The 26,593-nt window shown below is 36.4% G+C and overlaps 2 protein-coding genes across 4 annotated transcripts in view; one reads left to right on the top strand and one right to left on the bottom strand.

The window, feature by feature from the left end:
• Nucleotides 1–26,593, bottom strand: part of RECQL5 (RecQ like helicase 5) — an 85,194-nt gene that overhangs the window by 32,132 nt on the left and 26,469 nt on the right. The gene's annotated exons all lie outside the window — the stretch shown is intronic.
• Nucleotides 1,333–24,813, top strand: SMIM5 (small integral membrane protein 5). The gene is made up of 4 exons (XM_070735943.1): nucleotides 1,333–1,559; nucleotides 8,470–8,559; nucleotides 21,762–21,918; nucleotides 23,343–24,813. The coding sequence occupies exons 3-4, from the start codon at nucleotides 21,792–21,794 to the stop codon at nucleotides 23,462–23,464; spliced, it is 249 nt and encodes an 82-aa protein (XP_070592044.1). The 5' UTR covers nucleotides 1,333–1,559; nucleotides 8,470–8,559; nucleotides 21,762–21,791; the 3' UTR covers nucleotides 23,465–24,813.

Raw genomic sequence — 26,593 nt, 5'->3', positions numbered from 1 at the left:
CAACTAAAGCCATATTCTCATTTTTAAAATTAATAAATAAAAATACAGGCAATGTTTTTAAATTAGTGGTTGAGGCAATGGAGTTACAGGTTCAAGTCAAAAGGTACAAGAAGTGCCCAAGTTGCCAGTAGGTTTCTTGGCTGGAAGAGGCTGATGGTCTTTCTTAGAATAGTCACAGCAGCTTTCTTTGGAATATTTTATTCATGACCTTAGAGCACCCAACTTTCTGAAAAGTGTTAGGTTGAGGCAGGGGATGTGGGGGTAGGAAGGAAAAATGGAAATCAGAGAAGCCATTCTCTTCCTTGCAAGGAATAGCCTGGAATCAATCAATCAATCAATCAATCAATCAATCTATCTCTATACAGTATATCTATCTATCTCTATCTATCTATCTATCTATCTATCTCTATCTTTCTATGTATCTATCTATCTCTATCTATCTATGTATCTATGTATCTATCTCTATCTATCTTTGTGTCTATCTATCTCTATCTATCTATCTGTCTGTCTGTCTGTCTGTCTGTCTGTCTGTCTGTCTGTCTATCTATCTATATCTATCTGCTGTATCTATCTATCTATCTATCTATCTATCTATCTATCTATCTATCTTATTCATCCTATCCATCCATCATCTGTCCATTCATTCATCCATCCATCCATCCATCCATCCATCCATCCATCCATCTATCTATCTATCTATCTATCTATCTATCTATCTATCTATCTATCTATCTGTCCATCCATCTATCCTTCTCCCTACCCCACCCTGCCCACTGCCCTGGAAGTGCACATGCTTCCACTTGTATCTTCCATGTATTAACAACTTTTCTAAAAACTTCTCGCAAACTATGACATTATTTCCTCACCCCCATGGGTATTTCCTCATTTCTCGTAGTCCTTGCATAAACGGGTTCTTTTGATTCTTTTTCATGGAGTATTTCACATGAAAAGAATAAGCCTGCAAAGATCTTCATGGACCTATAGAGGGAGAGCCTTTGGGTTATCTCTTCCATTCTGTTGATTTTGCTAAGAGCAAGTAATTCCTTTTCTAATACCAGTCACAAAATTAGCAGTCTCCAGTGATGTGGAAAAAGAACTCCACAGTTGCCCAGACAGTGTGAGAAAAGAGCTGGAGAAATATCTCAGATGCAGTCAAGAGTTACATAAAAAGTTGCAACAACTCTTGATTCGGGGAACCTTGTGGCAATAGTGAGACTCCAGTTGTGCTTTTTCCCTTCTTGGTGAGTATGTAACATGAAACTTTACATCTCCAGGATACTAACAACAAAAAGAGAGAGTGCCAGCACGCATGCATGCACACGCAGGCAGGCAGAGAAAGCAGCTGGCTGTCAGTAACAAGGATAAGAGAAACAGAGGAGGGAGATATGCATTGAAAATCAAAAATGCAACGGGAGCTGACATGAAAGGGCAGTGACAGAAAAATACAGAGGACAGAGAAAACAGAAAGTTCTTCAACGACATTGGAAAAAAGCTCTTCTCAAACAGAATCACAGAGGAAGACTGATCTGTTCAACTTACAGTTGTATGCAGAGTTCAACGTAAGTTTTTGTAAATGGAGCTTGCCAGAGGAAAGTGTGTAAAAAGGACACACCAGGGCAGGGGAGGGCAAGGTGGGGGGAGATAAAGGCTTTTTGCAAAGTTGCGCTGCAGGAAAATTGTGTTAACAGATCCATTTCTACATATTCCCTTGTAGTCGTATTTCTTAGAAACTCAGAATTGAAAACTTAAATTGGGAACAGGAAAAATAGCAACTACTACTTGAGTACCCAGTCATTTATGCAAGATAAAATAACATAGATTCCTTGCAAGTTTGAAATGTATGCATTATCCTACACAAATGAACTGCTACCAGGAACAGGAATTTGCGAAATATTTTCAGGAATTTTCCAGTCTTGGTCTATAAGGCATTTTTAGACAATCAGCTATAAATGTTGGAGAAATACTTTGGAACTTATCAATTGGTATTATTGTAAGAGTTTTTTTCTGAGAGGGTGAAATCTTGACTTCAAGAAGAGAGCTCTATTGCTGTTGCACAACCACTGAAATTTTACTTCACAGAATTGGTCATTGTACCAAGTAGGGGGAAAAAATAACAAAATTTGTGTGCTTTCACTTCACTTTCCAGCAGTGTCAAAAGGGAATACAAAGTCAGTTATCAAGGAGTTCTATGTGATGTGTAATGTATCATTGCTGTTGTATAGAGAATGTAAAGGAAAAAGTTTCAGCTGCTTTAAGAGTTGCATTACATTTAGTAATACAGTATTCTTTAAAACAGTGACATATTTATGTTAGGTTTGGACTGCTCTAAGAAACAGCAGCAATGCTGGGCTTGTTTAAGGATGGAAACTATTCTTTCAAATATCTTTTGAAGCATGCATAGCCTAAGCAGAGTATAAGCAGATTGATATTTTATGGAAATCTGAGTTTTTATTAAGAAGCACTGACTAGATTAGTGCGATGTTTGAATAATGCTGGTATTTTTTTAAAAAAGCAACTGGATCAATTAGTGAAATGGTCACAATTGGCTATATAAGAGAGATAAAATAAGGAACACATTCTGTTCCAAAACAAACAGTAACATTAATGTTTTGCCTATCTGTATACTCAAAAACATTTCATATTTTTGATACTCAACAGTATGACAATACTCATGTCGTTAATCTGTCTGGATTGACAAATTTCTGTGTAAGAAAAAAAATGAAGCATTAAAAGGGTAACTCCCAGAAACCTGTTGGATGACATTCCAAACATTATGGATAATCTGTAAAAATCTTTGAAAGAAGACCAGCCTAAAGCTCTGATAAATTCCACAGTAAATTTGACCTAAAGAAATTTTGGCACAGACTACTCTACAATAAAAAATATGGTTGTTTTCTCATTTACTCTGTGCTAATAAATGAAGATGGGTACTCTTCTCACATTAACTAATTTTTCGTTTTACTGTTCACTAAGAAAGATTTGTATTTGGAAGTGACCAAACATGCATTGATTGGCTTGATCTAATATTATACATTGATTTTTTTTCCTTATTCCTATTTTTTAGAGTTATACAAATTTATTTTACATTGCTTCATGTAAATGATTTTTGAAGATGACTTTATATTTTGCTTGTAACAAGTATTGTTAGTATATGTTAGTATTGCATCCTGTAACTTGGCCAAAGGCATCAATCTGATTGCCAGCATATACATTTTCTAAATATATACAGAGACCTATAATTTACGAAGGCATATTTTGCCTACATTTGCAAAATACATTATATGCCCTTAAAATACAATAACATACATAATTATTTTAACTGTAACAGGCTATAGTTTTGAAAAGATTTAGAGAACGCTTTGAATCTGAAGAGCTTTTATCCAAAAATAAATTTATGAGAAAATTGGGGACAATTAAGGAAAGAAAAATGTTTTCATAAGGGAACATTGATGTACAATTCAATACTTTCTTTCAGTTTCTATCCATGCCTGACTTCACCAGCACATTATATTATAAGCTTCCAGCTAATACTAACAACTAGTACATTTTTCACCTTTCAACTACAGATTGTCTAAAAAATTAATAATCAGATGTGGCAAAGGGCTAACTGTACATCATTTGAATCTTAGTTTAAGGACTTCCAAAACCGATTTTCAAAATGTAATAACTAATTGAAAGATAGTAATTTTCTCCAAGATCTAGAGTTAAAGAGAGATTAATTTTTTAAAAAATGAGAAGCCCAAGCAGCTAAGTGCAAAAATTAAAAAACAACAGGCCTTCCTAGGAATTTGGCATTAGCTGTGGCTTCAAGATAGTTTGTAACAGCAGTCCCAAACAAAACAAACAGATCCAATAGTCTATAAAACAGAGGCAACAGTTGCCAGATTACATTTAGTAAGGCAGGAGCACTTCATATCAAATACATAACAGAACAAAACACAAAACTGAGATGCGCAAGATTTAATTTAATTGTAAAGCAGACCTTTATGTTATATTATATCTCATCCTTCCATTTAAACATGTCAATGGTAAATATAATAAAGGCAAAGTTAAAACTATCACAGTAGAATTGGAACACATGGAAACTTAAAATATCTGAGAAGCTTATTAGGCCTACAAAACCAGGTGGGGTAGTTTGGGTTTTTTTTGCATCAACACAAAACATTTCATGGCATGCTCCCATGGGAAGAAAATATCGCATTTGTAGTTAATATTTCTTTCACTTAAGAATAGAGATCAATGGAAAAATCTTTGAGGAATATCTTAATCTTTAGACTGATTTCTATGAGTAAATATTGTCCTTAGAAATCCTTTTCTGTCAGCTAAATTCCAATAGATTGTTGTTGTGGGGAAAATACAAGGAGGAAGGTATGGTGGATATGATCACCATCTTGAATTATTTGCAAAAATATAAAGCAAGGTACAAAATATAATAAATGAATAATTTCATTAAATAATTCTATTTAAACTTTTTGCGATTATCGACTCCACTTTTTCTGAATAAATTTTCCATTCATTAACCATTCTTCCATAACAATCTAGGTTCTAGGACTAAAAACTAAAGATATTTTCATTTTGGGTGTTGGCAATATAGGCTTCCAATGTGTAGATTTGTCTTACTGAAATACTCTAGTCACTTTTTGTTGGTGAGGATAAAAATTAACCAAATCCCTTGTTTTTTTTCTTTGAACTTGAAGCTAATTAATCAAACGTCTACAGTCTTGATGGAAAGAAAAAGATCAAGCTAAATTCTCCAGAAAAGGACCTTTTCCAGAATTTCCTAATTCGCCTTAAACTTTTGATACAAATTCAGGTTCAATATAGATCCAACTGATCTTGGGTGTTCCCCCCTCCCCAATCCATTATACAATGCATTTAGAGCATTAAGCAAGGAAGGGGTGATAATTAAATAACTATTAAAGTATTAATTAAGTAGGAGAACTACTATTGTCTTTCTTTAGCTAGACCTCTTGCTGCAATTAGCTGAAAACAGAGAATGAAAGGAAGGCTAAATAAAAAAAGAAGATTCCAGAGAAGGCTAAAAGACAGGGAGGAAAAACAGTCCAACATTCTGTGGCCAAAAGAAAAGAAAAGCATCTAACATTTGGCCAGAAATATATGCAGCAAGCTAAAAGGAAACATGCAATTTAAAACACATGTCTCAACATAAGAATCCTTGCTTGCATTGCCAGCTGTCATGTAATAAAGAGGCCGCTTGGTCTTCTAAAGCGGTATTTTTCAGCCTCAGCAACTTTTAAGATGTGTGGACTTCAACTCCCAGAATTCTCCCACCAGCAAGCTAGAGTTCCCACATTTTAAAATTGCTGCTCTTAAACACAACTACCAACTAGCTTTTATCAGAGTTAGGCATAGCAACAGGCTAGTACAGTATCATTCACTTTTGCAAAAACGTTGAACAATATATAGATGAAATATTAACACAAAAAGGAATTTTATTTTATTTCTGTAAGTATTTGGACTTGATCCCTTTCATGAAAATAACACTGGCCAGTTCTTGAATATCTGTTACCACTATACTCATTTTAAGAAACAGCACTTTAAAACAATGAGGTAAAGCACTCTCAAACACCTTAGTAAAGATTCTAAATGTATGCACATGATCTTAACCTGCTGATTTGTTATCCAGTATTGCTTCTTGAAGAATCAAAAGTAAAAATAATAATCTCCTAATTCAGGTTATATGGGGAGGACAAGCATTCTGGAATACATACATACAAAAACAGATACAAAAATATCTGTACAATTTTTTGCTAATTAAAAGTGCTTTCCTTATTTTCCCAAAGGGGGGCCATTCTCAAACTTTGTTCAAAGGGGTACACTTAAGAAAGGTTCATTTATGCTAGCGAGCCAGACTGTGTTGGACTCTTGCACATAAGGCGAGGAAATGAACAATGCGTTCCCTGCATCCATTGTTTAGTATAAGCAAGTGGCAGTTTTGATAAAAGAATGTTGCTCTTAGATTCCATCAGGAGCCACTAATTATGTGGCTTAGAAATAGACAGTCACCTTCCCCTGGGCTGTGTGATCCCCAGGAAACTGTTTCCTGTCTCTTTAGATTTTTAATAGCATAGAAAGGGAATCTGCATATGTATGAATGAAAAACTTGCCTTATTTTTTGTGTGGAATAACTATCCTAATAGAAAAGAAGCCATGATCCATCATACATGCCAGCTATTCAGTTCAATCAGAGAGGACTGCTGTTCTCAGAGAGCTCAGCTAAAAGAAAATGCAGTGTGAAGGAGAATGTGAAAAAATCAGTTCTGTACAGGTAGTCCTCAACTTACAACCGCAATTGAGCCCAAAATTTATGTTGCTAAGTGAGAAATTTGTTAAGTGAGTTTTGCCTGATTTTAAGACTGCAGTGAATCACTGCAGTTGTTAAATTGATAACATGGTTTTTAAGTGAGTTTGGTTTCCCCATTGACTTTGCTTCACAGAAGGTCACAAAAGGTGATTATATGACTCCTGGACACTGCAGCTGTCATTAATGTGAGTCAGTTGTCAAGCATACAAATGTAAATCACGAGACCATGGGGATGCTAGAACAGATGTAAGTGTGAAAAATGGTCATCAATCCTGTTTTTTCAGTGATGATGTAACTTTGAAGGATCACTAAATAAATTGCTGTAAGTCGAGGACTACCTGTATCACATTCCAACGGCAGTTATAGTTGATGGGTAAAATTATAAGACGTATGTATGTATGTATGTATGTATGTATGTATGTATGTATGTATGTATGTATAGAGAGAGACTTTGATGGGATCATTTTCCTAGAAAGAAACCATTTCCCCCCCATGTTGTGGATGAATATGCATACTTTGCTGACAGGGCAACCAAATACGAGACTGAACATCCAAAGAACAGCATCAAGAAAAGCCAAATAAAATCCTGATTGATCAGTAATGAAACCTGAAAAACTAGGTAACTTTCTTTTGGGTGAAGAAACCACTAGAATTATTCAGATCATTCAATTATTGTCTTTTGAAAAAATTATTCTCCTGCTCATTCTCATTTCACAGGTCACATTCAGAAATTGCCATTTGGCAGGCAGGCAGGCAAAAATGTCAAAGTTAAAACTTCAAATAATTTTTTTAATTGAAAATTATTTTTTAATGTTCTTCGCTTGCTTCAGGTTGAAGATTTTCCCCACAGTAATAAAATGGGAGGAATTGCCCTGTGTATGGAAATAGTAACAACATCAGAGCAGCAATCTAAGTGGAAGAACATGGGGATATAGTAGAGAGCATCTGGATTAAAATAAGAGATTACATTAACAAAATCATATTATTATTGGTACTCCATCGTTTGTCCTAACTAAGAAAACTAGATAATACTTTACAAAAGCAAATTGTACATCTTTCAAAAAGATGCAAAACAATAGTGACTGCTGCCCTTGGTTGGAAGAGCAAACCATGCTTGGCTGCATAGCTAGAGGTATAACAAGCAGGAAAAGGGAGATTATGATCCCGCTATATAGAATGCTGGTGAGACCACATTTGGAATACTGTGTTCAGTTCTGGAGACCTCACCTATAAAACGATATTGACAAAATTGAACGGGTCCAAAGACGGGCTACAAGAATGGTGGAAGGTCTTAAGCATAAAATGTATCAGGAAAGACTTAATGAACTCAATCTGTGTAGTCTGGAGGACAGAAGGGAAAGGGGGGACATGATCGAAACATTTAAATATATTAAAGGGTTAAATAAGGTCCAGGAGGGAAGTGTTTTTAATAGGAAAGTGAACACAAAAACAAGGGGACACAATCTGAAGTTAGTTGGGGGAAAGATCAAAAGCAACATGAGAAAATATTATTTTACTGAAAGAGTAGTAGATCCTTGGAACAAACTTCCAGCAGACGTGTTAGATAAATCCACAGTAACTGAATTTAAACATGCCTGGGATAAACATATATCCATCCTAAGATAAAATACAGAAAATAGTATAAGGGCAGACTAGATGGACCATGAGGTCTTTTTCTGCCGTCAGACTTCTATGTTTCTATGTCAAGCATGGACCTTCCATGAAATGTATAAGTTGCCATCAATTTTCTCCTTCAGAAAGTGGAGGAGAATACAAGATGTCATTCTTTACTTGATATGATCCAACAAAGGTATGAAAAAATTGTGTAATTATGGAGTTTGGAGAAGGCAAGTTTTTAGGGAAGGAATCTGGTGCATGGCCATCCAATTTGATCTAGTGAGACAAGTGAGAACAGTCTTAGGAAAAAGCAATCCTGCAAATAACCAGGTTCCATGCCATATGAGGTTTTTAAGGTGATAGCCAGCAACTCGAGCTGCACCCAAGCTTTCACTTCAGCTCCATCATTGCCACAAGTGCTACACCACAGAATGCTATGATCAGCACTGAATGGTCACTGAACAAATGGTCATAAAGGAAGGAGTACCTGTGCTCTCATGATAACCAACTGTATATCATCACCTCAGGTTGCGAGGGAGATGCTGTTGTCATTCTTTCCTGGTGTCTGAAGGCAGTCAAGGTCCGAATGGGAGTGAACACACTGAAGCTGAATCCAAGTAAGTCAGAATTGCTGTTGTTGCCTCTTTAATGGGCAAGCAATAATTAGCAGAGAGCAGGCTCACCACTTGGGGTCCTTCTGGAGTCACAGTTCCTGCTAGAACAGCAGGTGGAAGCTGTTGCCAGAAGGACTCAGCTTGTGTGCCAGATGTGACGTGACCCTGGGGCAAAAGAACCTGGCTACAGTACAGTAACTCATTACCTCATCACTATCCAGTTAGGCTACTATGATGCATTCCATTTGGGGCAATATTTAAAGGCTATTCAGAAATTAAAGTTAGTTCAGAATACAGTGACTCACATAACCTCTAGCCTCCTGGAGGTGAGACTATACAACACCTGGATTTCCAGACCTTGTCTTGTTTGCCTATTGGTTTTCAAGTACCGTTTAGGCCACTGTTTTCTTTCTTTTTTAAAAAGTTTATTGGTTAACAAAAGGTAAATGGGGGAAGGGAACATGGGGTACATAAATTTAAAAAGGGATAGAAATAATTATTAATGATGTGGTATTTTGACATATATATCTTACTTTGTAACAAAAATTCAATGTACACATTTATATCTTATTACTATAAATACTTCATTTTTCTGTCTTATCTTATTATTTAAAAGGTAGTACAGTAATAAGTAGTGATGAGGATACTAAAAATATATATTTATAGAAAGGTAGTTAGGAAGATGGGTTTACAATTTTTATAGAGTATTTGTAAAATAATAAGGGAGGGAGAAAGGGAGGATCTGCCTAGATGACAGACGTTATCAGGAGATACGACATGGTGTAATAATATGTTAATGGGTGTGTCAGTAATATATTCGTAATAAAAATAATTAAAAAAGGAAAAAGAAAAGAAAATATATTCATGTAAGTATTGGAAAAGAGAAAAACTGTAATTCAGTTAGTACGGAATAAGGTAATTAGTTGGATTATGTTGTTATCATGTGAATGGTTGTTTAATTGAGTTTAAAAAACAAGTAAAAAGAGTAATGTTGTCAGAATCTAATTTTATTTTATTTTATTTATTTATTTGTCAATTTATTTGTTTATTTATTTTAAGTGTCGATATTGAAATTAATTTATTAATCAATAATATTATAAGTTCAAAATGGTTGCAAGGTAAGAAAATTTATTGGGTTATAAAATAAAGCCTTTGCATCTGTACATCAGCAGGACTGCCCACTCAAACCAGTAGTGCCTCCATGAAACAAAAGTGAAGCAGATGCAAACATTAAGTGAAGGGGCTCTGCAACAAAATATAATGTATTTCACTGAGTGGAGTCTTTGGATCAGTAAGCTGCTACCAAGGACAGTGACCTTCTGAATATTCTTTGGAAGAAAGTCTAAGAAATTCCTTCTACAGCGTATATTCTGGAAAAAAAAGTCTGTTCCACCATCAGAGTTCGGAGAAGGAACCTAAAAGTTGAGATGCCTACATAACTATCTGCAATTCATTACCACCTGACAGGAAAGCATACAGGAAAAACAAGTTTTAAATCATTACTATAGCATACCCAAAGGTTGTTTTTCAAGAGGCTACTGGACTTTCTGGTTTTTCTTTGAAGAAGTTTCACTTCTCATTCAAAAAGCTTCTTCAGCTCTGGCTGGCTGGGGAATGGAAGGATTTATACTCCTTGCAGACAGCTGGTCACTTGCGTTCTAGAGTTCTTTTCTCCTCAAAGAAAACCAGAAAGTCCAGTTGCCTCTTGAAAAATCATCTTTGGAACAACAATTACCTGGATGACATGAGAATTTCCATAGGCATTTACTATAGCATACTATTATATAAACAAAATATCAAAATTGCTCCACACTGTAATGAATGTTTGTATCAGCTGACCTGCTATTGCATTTCAATGGGGAAAATGGCATTCAAAAAAAGCTAGCTTAGGGACAGTTCGTTTTTAAACTGGCTGGGTTTTTCTATGAAGAATTGTTTATTAATGAAATGGTATACAACCATGATGGTGAATCTAGGGCACGTGTGTCACAGGTGGGACGTGGAGCCGTATCTGTGGGCATGTGAGCCATTGCCCTAGTTCAGCTCTAGTGCGTACCGGCCAGTTAATTTTCGGCTGTTCCACTCCTGATCCCAGGAATCTCCACGTGACCCGTTTTGGATGCCAGGTCAGTACAGGGCTCACTCAGAGGCTCTGGGAGGGCATTTTTGACCTCTGGAGCATCTCTGGAGGGGCGGGGGAGGCCACTTTTGTCTTCCACAGGCTCCTGGAGAAAGGAAAAAACAGGCCTACCTGCCACACTGGAAGTTGAGAAACAGGCAGTTTTTGGCCCCCAAAGGGCCTCTGGGAGGGCAGGGGAGGTGGTTTTCACACTCCCCAGGTTCCAGGAAAGCCTCAGGAGCCTGGGGAGGGTGAAAAGCAGACTTACTGGAAGTCTGGAATTGGGCAGTTTCTGGCCTCGGAGACTTCAGGGAGGCCTGTTAGGTCCAGAATGGGGCACAGGAAGTTGTGCACACATGTGTAGGGGGAGCGTGGGTGGTTGTGCACATATGTGCGGGGGAAGGACAGCACAGGAGGGTCACATGTACATGCACATGGGGTGGGGCGTATGGAGGCATTGAATTATGGGTGTGGGTGTGTACGTTATCACTTTTGGTACCCAAGGAAAAAAAGGTTTGCCATCACTGGTATACAACTGCTTATTATGTGTTTTGCTTGGAATAAGAAATAACTCCATAATTTTGGCTTTAAAATCTGCATCCAAGTAGAGAGTGAGAGTTCTCCAAATCCCCAACCATAATTTATAAAATGAAAAGCTAAAGCTACTAAAGCTACATCTGAAATAGGCTTTGAAAAAAGAAGTCTACATCTAAAAATATCAATATGTACAATTTAGATAAAAATAAGTCTCCTTCACCTACAATCCCAAAAGCCATCATGAATTTTTATCATATGCTCTAATTTTTGCCTAAGCCTTGCAATGGCAGGCTTTTACTTTCTCATACTAAATCCTAAAAAATAAAATTTTGACAGTTCAAATCCTTAAGTTTGCAAAAGTATTTATATATGATTGAAGAATGGCTTAGAATTCCAAGATTTGTATGAAGACAGTTAATTGCTGTTTTCCTATTTTTACCAATGTTAATATAAATGCTGAAAAGTCAATAGTAAATCCATCATTCATTGGATTTAGGTGAAGAGATATCCATTAAATATGATTTTTTAAGTCTAAAAGTTATCAAAATTTGGACACTTGGTAACTGGTATGTGTTTATGTGTATTTATGCATTGTCTTGGGTTCATATGTGATCACTAATTGTAACCTTCCCAGCCAGCTTTTAACCAAGCAAAGTCAAAGGAGGAAGTCAGATTTTCCTTAATGACTGCAGTGATTTACTTAACAACTGCAGTGATTCACTTAACAACTGTGTAAAAAGGTTGTAAAATGGGATGTGACTCACTTAACAACTGCCTTGTTTAGCAACTTAAATTTTGTGCTCAATTGTGCTCAATTGTGCAACCAATCTTGCTGGCCTACAAATAATAAAAGTATGATACTTTCTAATAAATGAGATTTTTAAAAATTATCATGAATTGTTTTTTCTCTGCTTACGAGCATTCAAAATTTTTCTTGCGAAATAATTCTTTGCCTTTTACAAAATTGTAAAGGCCATTCCAACATTAGCTCTGAAACATAATTTCACATAGTTCAACTTAATTCCACTGAATATGCATTAATGTCACATGCTGAATATACACGTTTTTCCTGTGACATTTTTATATCTTTTCATGCCCTTCCTATTACTTCTTTATTGTAACATCTACACTGTGCATTCATAAAAATATTAAACTTTTGTTTTACTTCATAAGTACAGTGGTACCTCATCTTATGAACGCCTCTTCTAATGAACTTTTCAAGATACGAACCCGGTGTTTAAGATTTTTTTGCCTCTTCTTCCGAACTATTTTCACCGTACGAACCCAAGCAGCTGCTGCTGGGATGAAGGGGTTTGTTTTTCCCCCCTTTTTTGAAGAAAGAAAAGGGAGGGGCGGCTTGGAGGGGGAAACATTTTGCAGAGAACAACGTGCTTGCAAAGGCACTGAAAGGGTGTCTTTTTAAGAAAGAAAAGGGAGGAGGGAGGGGCAGCTTGGGGGAGGAAAATTTTTGCAGACAACAACGTGCTTGCAAAGGCACTGAAACGGTGTCTTTTGAAGAAAGAAAAGGGAGGGGCAGCTTGGAGGAAAGATTTTGCAGAGAACAACGTGCTTGCAAAGGAACTGAAAGGGTGTCTTTTTAAGAAAGAAAAGGGAGGAGGGAGGGGCAGCTTGGGGGAGGAAAATTTTTGCAGAGAACAACGTGCTTGCAAAGGCACTGAAACGGTGTCTTTTGAAGAAAGAAAAGGGAGGGGCGCCCCCCTTGCCTTTCTTCCTTCCCACTCACCCTTTAGCCTAGCCTTGCTTCTTCCACCCGCCCCCTTTAGCTGCTCCTCCCTGCCCTCTGTTCGCCTCCCTTCTTAAGTTTGGGATTTTCCTGAAGGATTTGCACTCATTAGTTGCTTTTACATTGATTCCTATGGGAAACATTGTTTCATCTTACGAACTTTTCACCTTACGAACCTCCTCCTGGAACCAATTAAGTTGGTATGATGGGGTACCACTGTATCTGTTTCTTTAGACATTACTCATTACAAATTTATGGAACAATGTAATACTAAATTTTAACCATTTTTTTTTTAAAAAATCTCACTTTAAGCATGATTCATTAAATATCTCTGAAAGAGTGTAGGGCTGGTCTTGGGAAGCCTTGAGAAAGGGAAGAGGCCAGTTAAATGTTAAAGCAAGAGAAACAGAAGCTCAATTGTGAGAAAGTAGAAAGTGTGAGAAAGAACCGCAAATAACTCTGCTTTGATTTTATTTAAGATTAATACATAGAACACAGAAACTCTTAAGAGGCTTTCAAGACTCTGCCACTATGTCCTATGACAATAAAGAGCATTTCTAGGATCCCTGCTATCTGAACATCAATCCACATGACAATTAAAAGAGATACAAGCTGATATTTTATGCACTGAGAGAAGTCCTAGAAACAATGCAGCCTTAGTAGTATTAACCTCAGTAATGTCCAGAATGGGAAAAATATTCTGTACAGTACATCTGCAGAAAGAAAGAAAAACTGTGCAGAATGTAATAATTAATATTTTTGATGAAAAGTTGAGCCATTTGTTATCTGGACTGATCTGTCTAACAAGAGCCAGGTTTTTGAAAATCCTTTTGAAGCAGCATGGGAGCAATCTTCACCATGAGATGCAGGCTTTACCAAAGGAGGGTATCTCCCACAGAGAACACTTGCTATCGTGTCCCTCATTATACTACTTGAGAGAATATGAATATAAAATATAAGATTAAAATGATAAAACTAAAGTACTGTATTTCATTTTCATAATTTTTTATGTATGGGTTATTAATATTCTAAGATGCTATAAGTACAGTATGTATCAATTCATTAACCCAGTAAAGAATAATATTGTGTCAGGGATTTGTGCAGGTGCCCAAATGAAGTGAGAGATGCTGACAGGAACTTGTAGTATTATATAAGTAAGTATATTTAACATCAACATTTAAAGTAAAATAAGGTAGTCAGGCACATTGCTATACCATGAGGCAAATCATCAGGTAAATCACAAACAGCATTCAGAGCACACAGAAAAGATAGGAAAAATGGAAACTCCCTCTTTACACCTAGCAACTAACTACAGACCAATATCACTATGCTGCGTCTCATGTAAAATCATGGAATCAATTATAAATCAATCAATTACCCTTTACTTAGAATCTAATAACCTACTCTCTAACAAACAATTTGGATTCATAAAGAAAGTATCCTGCAACCTACAACTTCTCCACTGCAAAAACATTTGGACTACCCACCTAGATCAAGGAAAATCCATTGATGCAATTTATATTGACTTTTGTAAAGCCTTCGACTCAGTGGTCCACGACAAACTACTCCTAAAACTCAAATCCTATGGCATCTCAGGATTCCTCCACAGCTAGATTACTGCATTCCTGTCAAACAGGCAACAAGTTGTCAAAATTGGAAGCGCCATTTCCACCCCCGTCCCTGTCAAAAGTTGTGTTCCCCAGCGCAGCGTACTAGGTCCTACTCTTTTCATTCTCTACATCAATGACCTCTGCGATCATATCGCAAGGAACTGTGTTCTTTTTGCCGACGATGTAAAACTTTTCAACACCACTGACAACACATTTACTCTCCAAAAAGACCTTGACTTTGTCTCAGATTGGTCTAACACCTGGCAACTTCAAATATCAACCAACAAATGCTCTACCCTCCACATCGGCAAAAAGAATCCAAACCTCATATATAAACTGAATAAACAAATTCTCACAGACAACCCACACTCAGTAAAAGACCTTGGAATACTAATATCAAATGACCTAAGTGCTAAAGCCCACTGCAACAATATCGCCAAAAAGGCTTCTAGAGTTGTTAACCTGATCCTATGTAGCTTCTGCTCCGACAATCTCACACTATTCACAAGAGCCTACAAAACTTTTGCCAGACCCATCCTTGAATACAGCTCATCTGTCTGGAACCCATACCACATCTCGGACATCAACACCCTTGAAAACATCCAAAGATATTTCACCAGAAGAGCTGTTCACGTCTCCACTTGAAACAGAATACCCTACGAAAATAGACTAACAATCCTGGGTCTAGAAAGCTTAGAACTATGGCGCCTAAAACACAATTTAAGTATTGCCCACAAGATCATATGCTGCAACGTCCTACCAGTCAATGACTACTTCAGGTTCAAACGCAACAACACAAGAGCACGCAACAGATCCAAACTTAATATTAACCGCTCCAAACTTGACTGTAAAAAATATAACTTTAAAACAATCGAGTTGTCGAAGCGTGGAACTCATTACCGGACTCAATAGTGTCAACCCCTAACCACCAACATTTCTCCCTTAGACTATCCACGATTGACCTCTCCAGGTTTCTAAGAGGTCAGTAAGGGGCGTACATAAGTGCACTAGTGTGCCTTTCGTCACCTGTCCAATTGTCTTTCCTTTATCGTATATATCATATATATTTTCTTCCTTTCATATATCTTCTCCTCTATTTTTACATATTATCTTTATATATATTACTTCATGTCTATTCTCTTCCATATGTATTGTGTATTGGACAAATGAATGAATGAATGAATGAATGAATGAATGAATGAATAAATAAATAATAACGTAAATTGTCTCATCCAGCTCTACAATCAATCAACTTATCACTATGAATTCTGGCCCATTATCCACTTTACTGTTCCGGCTATTAAATATCTTAACACCCTCTCCAATTTATAGATGGACAGTATTTAAACAAAGTTGTTTCACAAGATCTTGGTGTCTTTATATATTCAATGGCTTTGTCAGAAAATCAGCTAAATTGTTTTCAGATGGACAATAAATCAGGTCTATCACATTTTCTTTCACTGCTTCTCTGACATTACTACATTTTATGTCAACATGCTGGCTTCTGGTTTTTATTCCTCACCTGTTACCATTTGTTTATATGTTGTGTTACTTCAAATATTGGTATAGCTCCTTTCGCTTCAATATCTAAATCCTTTACCAATTGTATATACCACGTTAACTCTGAACACAATTCTGACAATACTATGAACTCTGCCTCAGCTGTGGAAATGGCAACCGAAATCTGTTTTCTACATTTCCAACCAATAGTGCAAGCATTACAACAAATATTGACATTTCTATCTTGTGCATCATTAGCCCAATCACTGTCTACAAAACATTTCAATTCCCAGTTCATTTGATGATTGTAAATGCAATCCAAAATCCATATTTCCTTTTAAAATGTAGTACCGGTAATTCCTTTTAATTTCTAACCAATGTTGTTGTGTAGGCTTTGAACAATTAACCTTGCTTTGTATTGTACTTCATCATTCATCAAATGTTTCTTTTTGTACACCCATCTGCACCCACCTGCCTTTTCTCCCTCTGGTAACCCCACTGGAGTGAAAACGTTATGTTTTTGCATAGACAACATTTGTTCAGCCAGAGGTAAAATGAATACTTCCTGGTAATTTGGGGGCTCATGAAAGATGTCACACAATTCAACTGTGAATCTTTCTGGAGGAATGCCTTTGTTTACTCTCTCAGCCCTCCTTGGAATAAACTCTTCCTGTTTCACTGGAATCTCTCCAAACATTCCCTGAAGCTACACACAAACCCTAAGCTACTTTTGGATTCCTGTTTAACTTGCCTGTGTGAATGTTCATTCATTGGAGACCTCTGACTAACAGGCATTGAAATTTAAGTACTGGCATGTATCTTTTCCTAATTCTCATGTTCTAAAAAATTTGCAGAACATGAGATAATAACATTTACAGACAGACACAAAAATGCCTTTGATCCTGATTGATAACCTATAAATTTCATTTCCTTTAACTGTCCTTTCCTCCTCCTCATTGTCTTGGGAATGTGCACCCATGCACTGTCGCCAAAGATCCTTAAATGTGCCAAGGATGGTTATCTTTTATATAACATGTAATATGTAGTTTCATTTTATTGCTGAACTCCATAGTCTATTGATCAAATAATTGGCAGTTAAAATTGCCTCACCCCAATAGAGCTTACTCATTTCTGCAACTGCCAGTAATGTATCTTTCATAGTTTGCAACACACCATTTCTACATTCAGCAATTCCATTCTATGGGTTATGCCTTTCATTCTCAGCCACTGCTGAAACATGATAGACATGAATTCTATTCCTCTGTCTGTAGTTGACATACCCTTTGGTTATTTTATTTATTTATTTATTTATTGGATTTATATGCCACCCCTCTCTGTGGACTCGGGGCGGCTTACAACATTTCAGTAAAAATACAATATATAAAACACTTCTAAATCCTGACTACAAACATTACCTACTGCTTAAATTGCTAAAAAGTTCTGTTTTGCTTTTTAGTAAATAACAATACCCTTATCTTGAGAAATCATCAACAATTACCTAAGCAAATTTAACCCCTCCCATTGATGGAGATAGAGGGCCAATTAAATCAGCATATACTAACTGAAAAATCCTGTCAGATTTCCTATCACTTCTTTTGCTGACAGGGTATATTTTTGATTTGGTCTCTTTGCAAATAGCACAATCCAAATAGTTTTCACAATCTTTTACATTCAAATCTACAGCCAAGTCAGGAATTTTCTGTAATACTTTAAAATTTAAATATTAGATATTAGATAGAAGTTATGAATATATATTTATGTATTTTGATGAACCAATCTAAAACTATAACAATAATAGGATTCCTAACATGATTGCATGTTGTTATATTTTTTTGTTAATAAAATAATTAAATAAAGTCTGCATAATCCAGTCTTCTGTGTAATAAATGTGCCCCGCCATTATGTTTTGATTCATTAGAAGTAAATCCTATCACCCATCTCTTCCTCTGACTATATAACTGTAACTTGTATCCTTACGATGTACACTGATTGCTTCCTAGTATGATTTCACTGCTTATTTGTACTACATGATTCTTGACGAATGTATCATTTCTTTTTATGTACACTGAGAGAATATGCACCAAAGACAAATTCCTTGTGTGTCCAATCACACCTGGTCAATAAAGAATGCTAATCTAATCTCAATCTAATCTAATCATTATTGTTTGCATACTGCCACTATTTATGTTGTGATTCAAAATATAAATTGTTCAGTTTCAAACCTTGTACGCACACCCTGAAACTCAGCAAATTGTGATCTAAGTCTAGTACACAAAACCTTATCAAAGGACTTAACAATACATGGTACATATACTGTTCCTTGCACCTGTACAAAAGAATGATTGCCATTTGCCAGGCTTACATATTTCTGGGCAGCTGCTCCCAGACTGGAAAAAGGTTATTTAAATTATGCTCACTTGTCCCACTGTCCAACCACCAATGCCTTTGGTGCCTTAATCTTTAATGCCTCTGTTGTTTGCCTTCACCACAGAAATCTGTGTCTCTCCCTTCTTCTGTTGTGCTGTCTCTCCCGTTCGTTTTGTTTAATCTTTTTACTGGGCAATTTCTCTGGGTATGTTGAGTGGATCCACAATGCAAAGCAACGTTTTAGTTTACAGATTTTCTCTCCCACCTTATTATCTGTCTGGAATGCAGATCTTTTTTGACTGAGCTGTAAATTACTATTGTTACTCTCAAGTTCAATGTTTCTCTCTAATCTTTTCTGTTCTTCTTCCAAAAGCCTCCTGGTTACATAACTCAGTTACATCATACTTTTGCATGAACTCAAAGCTTGTTTGTAACACGTCCCATGTATCATCAAGGGAACACAGCATCATACACTTTGTGTGCTTCTGAAAACACTATTTCTTGCTCTTCTAATTCAAGCAAGGTTTCCTCATAAACTGGAGGCGATCTGACAGACTATAGCCTTGCTCTATAACAGTGATGGCAAAGCTTTTTCAGCTCAGGTGCCGAAGGGGTGTACGTGAACGCAATAGGATGTGCCCACATCCATAATGCAATGCCTTGCACATACATAGACTGTTTTTGCTCTCCTCAGGCAGAGGTGGGCTGCTGTGCAAGTAGCAGAATCGCACGCGGAGATACAGGTGCACAGCTGCAGTAGCAGAATTGCGCTGAACACTGCTAGCACTCAGAGCCACGGGGGCAAGCACACGTCATGGCCCAACAGGCCAATTGGAAGTTCGAACTTACCTTCAGATAGTTGCAACCAGGCCTCGCACACTGCGGCCCATTTCTTCTGCAGCCGGGAAGGCTTTCCTGAAGGCCGATAATAGAGATTGACCTTCTGTTATCAGCTACAGAGGCCTTCAGGAAGGCCTTCCTGGATGCAGAAGAAATGGGCCGAGATGTGAGAGATCTGGCTGCAACTGTCCAAAGCCGAAGAAGTTCCTGAAGACATCTGACAGTGAAAAGAAGACTGAGGGTGAGCACACAAATGAATTTCTGGTTGGCTCACTGGGCTGTTTTTGCTGTGGGGGGAATAAAAATGGCCCAAAAGTCCAAAAATCAGCTGGCCAGCATGCGCATACACACTGGAGCTGACATAGGGCAATGACTCATGTGCCCTCAGATATGGCTCCACATGCCATCTGTGGCACGTATGCCATATATTCGCCATCACTGCTCTATAAAGTGTTCTGGTGAGAGTTACTTCATTGCTTGCCATCTTCCTTACATAATTTCTCAGTAATGCAAGGCAGTATTCTCTAGATGTGAGCCCACACACATATATTAGCCGCCCCGAGTCTACGGAGAGGGGCAGCATACAAATCAAATCAAATCAAATCAAATCAAATCAAATAAAAAAACAAATAAACAAACTAACAAAACAAATTACCTGTCTATCCTCCCAGCACAAAATTATGCTGGCTAGTGCCTTTTCATTTAGCTTTTTCTGTTCCTCATTAAGATTTGCTGGAGGACTGCTTACAACTGTCTATAAATCCTCTTTTCTAGAAACATCTAAAATCCTCCTCCCATTCCTGTAACATGGCATCATGATGTCTGTACAGCCCAATATTCCTCAACCTTTTTAAGACTCACAATTTTTTTTTACCTCAGAGATATTTTCTATTGTCACGTCAGAGAGCTTCTGGGTTCATAACCTGCTAGGGATAGCTATTGCTATGCTACATAATAATTTTTGAATTCATGAGTTCTACCCTGTATTTGATACACAAGAAAAAAAAAATCAGCTTTATTTTGACATAATGCTAGCGATTATTGATTCAAACGTGATAGATTTGAATTTTATTTACGGTATATTCATTTTGTATTTATAATTTTATTCCCATATTTCTGCCAACGCATAGATTATAAGACTACATACATTTACCATTTATAATTTAAAATAAAATATATATATTACAAAGTGCAAAATAAGAAGAACCTCCCCTAAAGTAGGCTATGTGATGTCTATAGGCAATTTATTTTATGGATACCTGTTTTGACATTCACCAATCTCCTTGTGTCACATTTTAAAACACTGGTGTCAAGCATTTTCTTTATTCAAAACTACATCTCTGGACTTCCATATAACTAGCCATTTTTTTAGAAATATGCCCATATTTTCCCAGGTAAAAAACAGGATGTTCTGAAGTACCAGGGGAGGTAAGAAGAAGCACTCCTTGAATCACCCTGCTCAAATGATAGGATGATTTTTTTTAAGAAAACTGCCTGATCCCCCCACTATCAGTAGCCAAAACTCATTTCCAAGTCCAACGCCATTAATACTATAATTGAAACTAATCTAATTCCTTAGGTTAAGGAGTTCCCTTAAAATTTTAATTATATTACATGCTATTACATTGTCATTTTTTCAACAGCTTTAAGGCAATACAGAGCTCATAACAAATTGGTAGGTAGGTCGAAAAAGAATGAACCTGTAACAGATGTTTTCTTTGTGGTTCTATTCTTATTATTTTCTGGTATGTTATGCCTTCATAATTTCTGTGCTATGTTTTAGAATATATCTAATCTGAGTTATACTATAAAATACTGAACAAATCTTTCAGAATGAAATAATGATTCCACTCTTAGACTATAGAGATTTCAGAATGTATACCACGTAGCAGATAGAACCCCAACTCTGGAACAGAAACAGAAGTATTTCTTAGCAGAGTGGAACATAGAACTTAGAACATCATTTATTATGTGAAAGGCAATATGCTGCATATTGGATTTGCTCCAAGCTTTCTTTACTTTGAGATGGAAGTAACTGGAGCACTAACAGATTATTTTCTCAATGGAAGATCAAGAAAAGCTAGTAAGCCCCTCTTAACTGTCAGTGTGCTGTCAAAATAGAACAAATCATATCATCATTGACAATGTACTATGAAGATACAACACACATGCTTTAAATAAATACATAGGCCCATGATTGTTTGGGCTCTAGATAAGGAGATACTCCACTGGTGCTACAACTATAAAATGAAACAAATGCAAATTAGCATTTGATTGCTTTCAATGTATTTTTATGTTTGGGTAACTTTGGAGAACTTTCATCCAAAGCAGCTGTCTGAAAATCCTGGGGCACAGCCCGGATAAACTTGTTTTGTTAATGATCTTGCTTTTTGCTGGCTTCAAATAAAAGGCAGGTCTTTTTCCTGGCATTCACAAGCTGAAACTAAACCAAAACATATTATCTTCTGCCTTTCTCTGTGTACCCCAGTGCTGCAAGCTGTGGACTGAGAACAGAAGAATGTCGTTCAAAGAATTTCAGAAGGAGCTCAGTGCTATTGGTTACAAATTATGGCTTAAGCTCCAGAGACTACCCAAAGCTGACCCAGTGGAGATTGTCTGTTTTTTTATTATTATCTTATTCATTGGTAAGTATCCAGTTTTCTGATGCTTGCAACAGATCCAGGCTCAGCTACTGTGTTTGATAGGAGCTCTAAATAGTGCTATTTCATAAGCTTATTCCGTAATTTAAATCTTTTCTGATTTGTTAAAGAATATAAAATTCAGAAGGAACTAGAATGGGATAGTCTGAAGTACAGTATTTATGTATAGTGCAACAGCAAAGCGTTTCAATATGGTAACATGTATACAATATTTAAATTGAGCTTCTCCAACTGGATAATTTCAGATATGCAGGGCTACAATGCCTACTATTCCAAATCAGCATGGTCAAACAACAAAGTAAGAATTATGAAAATAAGGCTTTTGATTTTAAAAAATGTACTAGTGTCTTTTTTGTTCCAGCTTATGAACATTCTCTAAGCATAGATAGTCATTGTTTAATGGCTATTACTAGTTACAACAGTGGCGAAAAAGTAACTTTTCAACCAATCGTCACATCTATGATCTTTGTAAAGAAAAAAACCCCTAACCTCATAAGAATGGTTTCAACATTTTGCTTAATGACCAGTTGCCAATCTCAATTGTGGCCACTAAGTGAGGACTTCCTGTAATTGTAAACATGTACATCTCAACATTATTGAAGTATACATGTTTATAACTGGAGATTTATCAGTGTAAAAGGAAGGGATAAATGAAGCATTAGAAAACCGATTGTGTGGAGCAATATGAAATGTCTGTAATTATATTCCATGGAACGTATTTACTTCTGAAATATTCTAATAACATGTGCATATTTGAACCAGCTCCGAACTGGATCAGGAGGAGTAAAATAGTTCACAGAACAAATGAGCAATTAATTAAGGCCCATTAATTTTTAAGAAGGTAAAATTAAAGAAAAGCAACTGAAGAATAAGTTAGTATGAAAAGTAGAAGCTGGCAGACAAGCTTGAACAAATCTAAGTAAATTGTTGAGTCTATTCCTCCCCTTCTCCTGGGTGGCCAGGAGATGATTTATTACATTGGCAAAAGAAAGAGGAAAAAGCAGGGTTTGTGAGAGGTGAAACTAAATCCACTAAAAATTTTTCTCATGTCTATGTAGAAGGAAAAGGGTGAAATGTGCATAAACACAAAGCTTTGCTTTTTCTGCATCAGGTACTCAGCTATACCTACCTCTCCCTCCACATCTCCTCACTGAGTGTGGTAGAAAGCATAACAAAAATTTTAAGTCCAAGCAGCTCAACAATTAAAAACACTATTTATAGTCTGAATATCAAAACTAATATTTCTTATCAGCTGGCATTTTGTTGGCATCAGATGTAATCTCAGAAATTACTTTCTAAAGCTATATCTGGACTACATCTGCTAACACTCACTGCACAGTGGGCTGGAGTGATTCTAATTTCTGGTCCATTTCCAAAGCCAATATTCTTTCTCTCCTTTCACCTTTCAGTTACGATGCTTTCAATGATGATTGTAGCTTGCAGCTTTTGTTGCAGCTGCTTCTACGATGGAAAATCAAAAGAAAAGGCCACAATGACTGAGGTTCAGCCTGAAAATGATTTACAAAACTGAATTTAAAAAATACAGAATTTGGGGAAAGACTTGGAACAACTCCAACACAGCATACCAATCCATGGAACATAATGGTAAAGGAGGAGATAAAGTAAGAGAGAGGGAGAGGAGGAGGAAGAAGAGATCGAACCTGAACATAGGACTCTGTTTTATGAGATGGCTTTTGACATGTTGACATGTTGAAAATGCACCCTTTGGAGTAGTTTTCTTTCCTCAACCTATCAAGACAATACAATCTGAAAATTTCCAAGTGTAAACTCTGGGCAAACATGCAGAAGGAAGTTACACCAGATTTCATTTCCACATTACAGCTAAGGAAGCCCCAGAGAGATCAAGCTAGATGAAAGTATTCATCAGAACGAAGTTTGACATAAGCACGGTTTCTCCTCTTCTCAATCATTTAAAGCTAAGTTAACCAGAGACAATGTATATCCTGCATTCAGCTACGTATATAGTTTTGTATATCATGTATTCAGAAAACGATGCAGGCTTGAAGATGACAAACGAGTTCAGAGACAGCAAAGAAAAGCAGCAACAAATTCTCTAGTCTTCCTTCCCTCCTTAATAAAAGAATAAACAACTGTCAAGGAGACTACATATGTTGTAGCTACTGTACACCCAAGGAAAGATGAAGAGATACAATAACGCTCACAATTGTTTCTTGTCTTTAAAAATTATTGCCTTTTTAAAAAAATGTTTCGGTGTCTTCTATTTAAACTCTGTATATGACAAATCCTTAACACAAAGGAAAGGGAACAAAAGAATCATTTGACTTTATGTTGGGCTTAAGAATTATATATGTCCTCTATGAATACTGTTATGAATGATTTATAGTTGTGGTGGGTTCATGTTATATTTAAGGCAATTAAAATATACCAAAGGGAAAAAAGGCAACTCTTGGATTATACTCAAGGAGGAGGCATGGTAACAGGAACTCTTCCAATCATTCAGTGATATTTACAGTTTAATCCTTTGCTCCCTTCATTGGGAGTTTGTATTTTAAGGTGAATTTATACACAGAGAGATCAGACGGAGTACAGTGAAATCAGGTTTCATTCAGGGAATGAGTGCAACAGCTAGACGGCAGCATTATGCTACATGGTACAGCAAAAAAATAACGAAGGATGAGCTATCCAGCTACAATTTACAACAGAATATAAATCCATTTCCAAAGGGAGACTTTCTGCTTCAATCAATTTCAAAGAGGGTTACAATGTGCAGAAAAGAGAAACAATGGCATTTGACCTGTATAAGTGGAAATTTAAAAGTTGGTGGTAGATAACAGTATATCTGCTGTTCTTTAGAGCAGGGATAGGCAAAGCTAGCTCTTCTATGACTTGTGGACTTCAACTCCCAGAATTCCTAAGCAAATCATATTAGCTCAGGAATTCTGGGAGTTGAAGTCCACATGTCAAAGAAGAGCCAATTTTGCCTACCCCTGTTTTAGAGGAATTGGACTATCTGTCATCACCCACAGTTAGACTGCCAAGACTCCTATTGTGGTAATAGGTAACTATTTCATTTACCCCAAAGTGATCTGACTGAATTTAATGTGAAATGGGGTTACTTATTACCACAATACGAAATCACATAGCTATCTAGTAATATCCCATATTTCTGATTAATATATATTAATAAACCATATTTCTGAATAATATATATTAATAAACCCTTCTTCTGGTTCAGCACTTTAAATATGCTGAATAATATGCCATACCTCAATTAAAACTGTATACCTTTTCGACTGAAGCTTAGAGCAATGAACCAGTTATAGTTTGTGCATGCAAATATTTAATTCTTCCTAATTTGTGCAGTCCCAGGCAAGTTGCAAAACTAGATTTATCAAGCATCCAACCAAGTTGTCACACAGTGTTGCTGCATTAAGGTACAACTGAAGTTGATTTTCTTAGTGGAAGGATGAGAAACCTATGGCCCAGACATTTAGAACTATGATCAGGAAGAACCTCAGTCAACATAAGTAAAGATGAGAGTTGCAGGGTGCTTCATTTCAGCAACATCTGCCATCAAGTTCTATTTCTACATGCTATGAAGAGTGATGAAAAGCCTCCAGTATATTTATTCTGGGTGTGCACTGTTTCAGAAGTCACTCCCTTGTGCAAATGACAGGAATAAGAAAACAGCTTCAGCAATCACAGAGGTACAGAGATTAACTTGATTTCAAACATGGATGCTTTCTTATAATTGCACAGCTGCCAGAATGTGGAGAGAACAAGTCAGCCACACAAAATGATCCCATAGCCAATCATTGCCCAGCATTTCCAACCATACAATGATAATGTGCTACAGAAAGAAAAAATATGTGCAATATCCTGATTATCCATTAATACTATAATAAATTTAAGCCAAGTATTACACTGGGAAAAAAGTGCTGGGTTAAAAGAATCTGAAACCAATGGTAGACTAAAAGAATTGTTTTCAAGGATTAGATAAGAGGTCTTCCAGGAAAAAGTGTTCAACTCTTTTATTGGACACATCTGCTTTGCTCACAAATCTATTAAAGAGATTTTTTGAGGGGGAGGAGCAGAAGTATGTATTGTATTGAGAAAGGCTTTGCAAGGAAAATAATAAGCACCTTTTTGTAATACTACTTCCACCGATCTTCAATGAAGGCATGTGAAACAATTAATACTTGGATTCTGAAAGAAAAGTCTATTGTGTACTTATTTGTCATCATTCACACCTTCATTTTGAGTGGATTACTATGGCTTTAAACCTCTATAAATATTTATTGCTTTAACATGAAATTATAAATCACATTCAGCACTGAAAACTAAATTACTGCCATATTCTTTAAAGAATATAAACAACTATTTTCCTGCTCAAGAAGGAACCTTTGTTAGAAAATTTACCATGATTTTAGATGAAAAATTAATAAAACAATCAGCTTTTTCTACCACAGAAGTAAATAATATATGAACTTGGGTCTCTCCATTCTCATCCAGAATCTTTACTACAAATGCCACGTTTATTGTATCTTTATAATGCATAAGAAAATAGATAGCCCAAAACCAAAATTTATTTCCCAGCAAATTAGAAATTTTTTCCAGAGTGCTTTATCTTATAGTTCTGACAAATTCTACTCAGTTTTGGAGGTAGATTAATCATGGC

Source organism: Erythrolamprus reginae, chromosome 2, assembly GCF_031021105.1.
Source record: "Erythrolamprus reginae isolate rEryReg1 chromosome 2, rEryReg1.hap1, whole genome shotgun sequence".
NCBI lineage: Eukaryota > Metazoa > Chordata > Lepidosauria > Squamata > Dipsadidae > Erythrolamprus > Erythrolamprus reginae.
This window is presented reverse-complemented; position numbering and strand designations above follow the sequence as displayed.